This window comes from Rhagoletis pomonella, unplaced genomic scaffold (assembly GCF_013731165.1).
Source record: "Rhagoletis pomonella isolate Grant_MI unplaced genomic scaffold, Rhpom_1.0 Rhpom_scaffold_00079, whole genome shotgun sequence".
In the NCBI taxonomy this organism is placed as follows: domain Eukaryota; kingdom Metazoa; phylum Arthropoda; class Insecta; order Diptera; family Tephritidae; genus Rhagoletis; species Rhagoletis pomonella.
This window is the reverse complement of record NW_023458633.1, coordinates 218,444-223,017: the sequence shown is the minus strand read 5'-3', so window position 1 is coordinate 223,017 and position 4,574 is coordinate 218,444. Positions and strand designations below refer to the sequence as shown.

The 4,574-nt window shown below is 35.5% G+C and overlaps 1 protein-coding gene across 1 annotated transcript in view; it reads left to right on the top strand.

The window, feature by feature from the left end:
* Positions 1-402: 402 nt before the first annotated feature.
* LOC118749898 (limbic system-associated membrane protein-like) overlaps positions 403-4,574 on the top strand; it is a gene marked incomplete at its 5' end in the record, with an annotated part of 16,623 nt that continues 12,451 nt past the window's right edge. The window contains 2 exon segments of the mRNA XM_036484667.1: positions 403-531; positions 3,894-4,031. Coding sequence (XP_036340560.1) covers positions 403-531; positions 3,894-4,031 — 267 coding nt within the window.

The window sequence follows — 4,574 nt, the reverse complement described above, 5'->3', positions numbered from 1 at the left end:
AATTACGAAAAATGTGTGCCATTTTAAAAATACTATGTGGAAGCGAATTTAATAAAAAAAAAATATCTTAACATAATGGGAAAGCTGCGGAGAAAAGATGCTTTAACAAATTGTCAAATTTCTTTAGTTTAAATACCTACTTAGTTACATATAGTTCCAAAGATTTTCCTACGATTTGATAATTTTCTTGGATTATTTTGCTTTCTCTTCTTAGGCTCAATACTCTGTACAAAATTACCATAGAATTTAGCGTACGTTTTTAAAGTAATTTCGTACTGTTTTGGTCAGGCAGGCTCATCACATTTGTTTTTCATTTATTTTCTACAGCGTACGTCGCATTAAAAGGCATATCAAACAACTGAAAACCTTTTTTTCATCGTTTTCTTTCTTTTTTAATTGCAGTGCTCAGCATCGAAGGTGTTAATTTAGTTTTACCGCGGGTAAAGCGGCAGCATATGGGCGCCTATCTTTGCATAGCATCGAATGGTGTGCCGCCATCAGTGAGCAAACGAATAACGCTGATTGTACACTGTAAGTAATTATGTGATATTTTATTAAAAGAAAATTTAGGCATTTGATTATGAGAAATTTTAAGTTTATTAACGTCACTCATACGTCCTGGTGTCCTTTGATACACCTATTCTTTTATATAGTACTAGCAAATGCCCGCTTGCTTCGCGGCGCCTAATCTCTTTAAAAACAATTAAAAGAGAAAAGTAAAGATTTTTAGTTTTAATTGAAATGACTAAAAATCGGAATCCTCCTCACACATATGCCGAGAATAGTATCGCTGTGATTCCATATGGAATACTAACCCCTTTCGGTGTAATGCGTTTTACCTGCGGTCTTATTTCCACCTGGGAGATCTCTGCCCAGCGTGCGTAATATTCTTCTATGATACTGCAACTTCAGCATTGGTCCGGTGTACCATATAAGCCAATAAAAGTCCTTATACGGAAACTCAAGAGCACAGATGAGCGTTTTTAATCACAGGAGGGCCAAGAATCCTCGCTGCCTCACAGGATGATGTTTTCGCGTTGAAATGAAGCCATTGATATACCTATCGTGTTCCTTCTTGGGCAGATGTGGTCGAATATTTCCTTGTCAATTCGCCACTTTTACAATTCGTATTAATACTTATGAATTGGTTCCTTTGAGTCTTACTGCTGTAACAACGACCGCCTCGAGCAACTTCGTCAATCAGAAGTAGATGCAAGATCACACTTACACAGTGTTACGGTCTTTAAATGCATACTTAAACGCATCCTTGCTTTAGCCAACGGAAAAGTAAATTCGTCTAAGATAAACATAGGGCCAAAGCAGAACAAACCCAGTGGGGGTTTCTATATATTTCGGGTGCAGCGTCATCCATTAGGTCCCTTTTCTGCAAAACCTTTGCTTGTCATGAAATGAATACGGATTATGAAATGCAATCAGATTTTATAAAAAATACGGATTTTCTAAATACCTAAACTCCGGCGGGTCCACTTTTAGCAAAGGAATTTTTCATCATACATACGATGCGAATTTGAACGAAATCTGTTAATAAATACTTTTATAAGTAACTCTACTCCAGCGCCACCAACGTGTTTTCTAGTAGCCTATAATAGGACCTCCGACAATTTGACTGGGCTCTATTGAGTGGTTTTTGAGTTTAGTCCGAAAAACGGAAATGGCTATCATTTTATGTATGTAATCTTCCTTATCCTGAGTTTCGTCCGAGAAAAAAATTCACGCGAAATGTAAGTACATAGAAACCCAAAGCGAAAAGTGAACCGATTCAGGGAAGATGAAAAAAATCATCATGAAAGTAATAAACGTTTCGAATGTGTATTAACAAAATACGTTCATACATACGGCTTTTATAAATAACTCGACTCCCGCGCCACCTAGCGGCTCCGTTTTTGGTAAACGTAATTTTCCGAGTTTTCTGGTAGCCTATAATAGGACCATATACGCAGGGTATAACCTCTGAAAATTTGACTGAAATCTATGTAGTAGTTTTTGAGTTAACTCCGAACAACGAAAACGGCTATTATTTTATATATTTAGAAGAAGATATGGTACAGCACTGCGTATGAGTGACTTTAGTTGTTTTAGCTGCATGGGACAATCTAGCTCAATCAATTTAGCGGCACTGAAATGAAAAATTGAAGAAAAAATTCGTTCGTATTATTGTGCTCATTGTGTGCTATTATCGGCCACTTTTGGTTTTTTTTGGGCTCCGACCATTTGGTAAATAATTAAGACTTTGCTAAGTTAACCGTAACTTAGCAAAACATTCACTCAATGAAGTCTTTTTACTACTTATTTGGGCTAATTTTTTTGGGCTATTTATGTGCTTTCAAAATATTTCCCAGTAAACATTGAAAACCCGCTTGACGTCACGCTATCTGGCCCACTTTTTAAACTTTGGTCGAACACTGATAAATATTATTAAGGGATTACGTGCTATTTTTGGGCTTTTTAGAGTCACCAAAATAATTATAGCAGCTCTTCCAGTTTCCGAGATAATTAAGACTTTGCTGGGTTAACTGTAACTTAGCAGAACAACCATCCAGACTTTTTACTGCTTATCTGCTTTTATTATTTTGGGCTTTTGCAATATGTGCTTTGCAAATATTGCCCGTTGAACATTGAAAAATGGCTAAAAATATTGGCCAGTAAAAATCGAAAAATCGCTTGACGTCACGGTAGCCGACCATCTTTTTAAACTTTGGTCGAACACGGATAAATATTGCTGAGGAATTAGGTGATATTTAGGGGCTTTTTAGGGCCGTCAAAATTATTTAAGGTGCTCACTCCGGGATAATTAAGACTTTACTGGGTTAAATGTAACTTAGCGAAACATCTACTAAGTGAAGACTTTAACGTTTTAAGTTTATAAACAACTGTCAAGTGTACTCATTGGGGTGTTTAATAAACTCAGAGTTTAATTTGACATTTGTTTGTTTACTTTTTTTTATTCACATTTAGCCTGTTCCCGTACTCAAGGATTTAGACAGAAATAGTCCGAAGTAGCCGTGGTGCAGAATACCAACCGTTTAGACATAAAGTAATAAAAAGCGTAGCTAAATAGAACTTTTCATGTCAATAATATTTATCCGTGTTCGACGTCAAGCGATTTTTCAATGTTAACTGGGCAATATTTTTAGCGAACTTTCAATGATCAACGGGTAATATTTGCAAAGCACATAAAAACCCCAAAATAATAAACCCAGGTAAGCAGTAAAAAGTCTTCACTGAATGGATGTTCTGCTAAGTTACAGTTAACCCAGCAAAGTATTAATTATCTCGGAAACTGGAAGAGCTGCTATGATTATTTTGGTGACTCTAAAAAGCCCAAAAATAGCACGCAATTTTTCAATAATTGTTATCCGTGTTCGACTAAAGTTTAAGAAGTGCGCCAGATAGCGTGACGTCAAGCGGGTTTTCAATGTTTACTGGGCAATATTTTGAAAGCACAAAAAAAGCCCAAAAAAAGAAGCGCAGATAAGTAGTAAAAAGACTTCATTGAATGAATGTTTTGCTAAGTTACAGTTAACTTAGCAAAGTCTTAATTATTTACCAAATGGTCGGACCCCAAAAGAAACGTTAAGTGGCCGAAAAGAGCACGATAGAAGCTTTTTTATTCATCGCTGGTTATACATATATATTTTTATATTAAAATTTTGCACTCTGAGCCCCTTTTGTAATATTTTTTAACTAATTAATTATAAGGGGCAACACTCTTCAAAAATATTTTCGAAACCAATCGTTTTTAGCCTCTTTTTTTTGATAGTCATATTTTTGTAATATTTTATTTAACTTATTAAATCACAAACATACCCTAGACTTATTATTTAATTCACATTTAATATCTAAGCTAAATATTTATTTTCGTTTTGTTTCAGTCCCGCCAATGATTACAGTGCAAAATCAGCTAATAGGCGCAGTGGAAAGTAAAGGTGTTACACTGGAATGCCAATCCGAAGCTTTTCCTAAGTCAATTAATTACTGGACGAGAGAACGCGGGGATATAGTGCCACCAGGTGAGTAAATAAGCAGAAATAAAAATAAAATGTAATTTTTTAATTAAAAACTGAAACTTCGTAAAAGTCAGAGTACAGAGACAAACAAAAATTGTAGCCCCTGTTATCACCGCAGATCGATAAAAGATTGCAGGGAAATATCTCTCATTTAGCACTAGTAATTTTTTGTGACGAAAATGTTTAACTGTAAACTTTTTCCCCTGCCAATTAACTATGCCACAATTCAGTTGCAAACTTAATTAAAATCATAAATGTATGCACACGCTCACCGAGTTCACATAATATATGTGCCAGCGATGATATAACTATGTAATTAAAATCACTGTCAAGACAATGTGTGGAAAAGTTCAAGCATAACTGCCATAGCGCAAATGTCCACACGTTGACACCTCAACATGAGCGTAAGTGATGTGCACACACACACATATACACAACACTCACACACACACACACACTCATAGGGCAAATGGCAACAAATAATTAAAAATATTTATGTATTGTTACGATTATCCTCGAAACCTTGAGGGATTACCCAAATATACT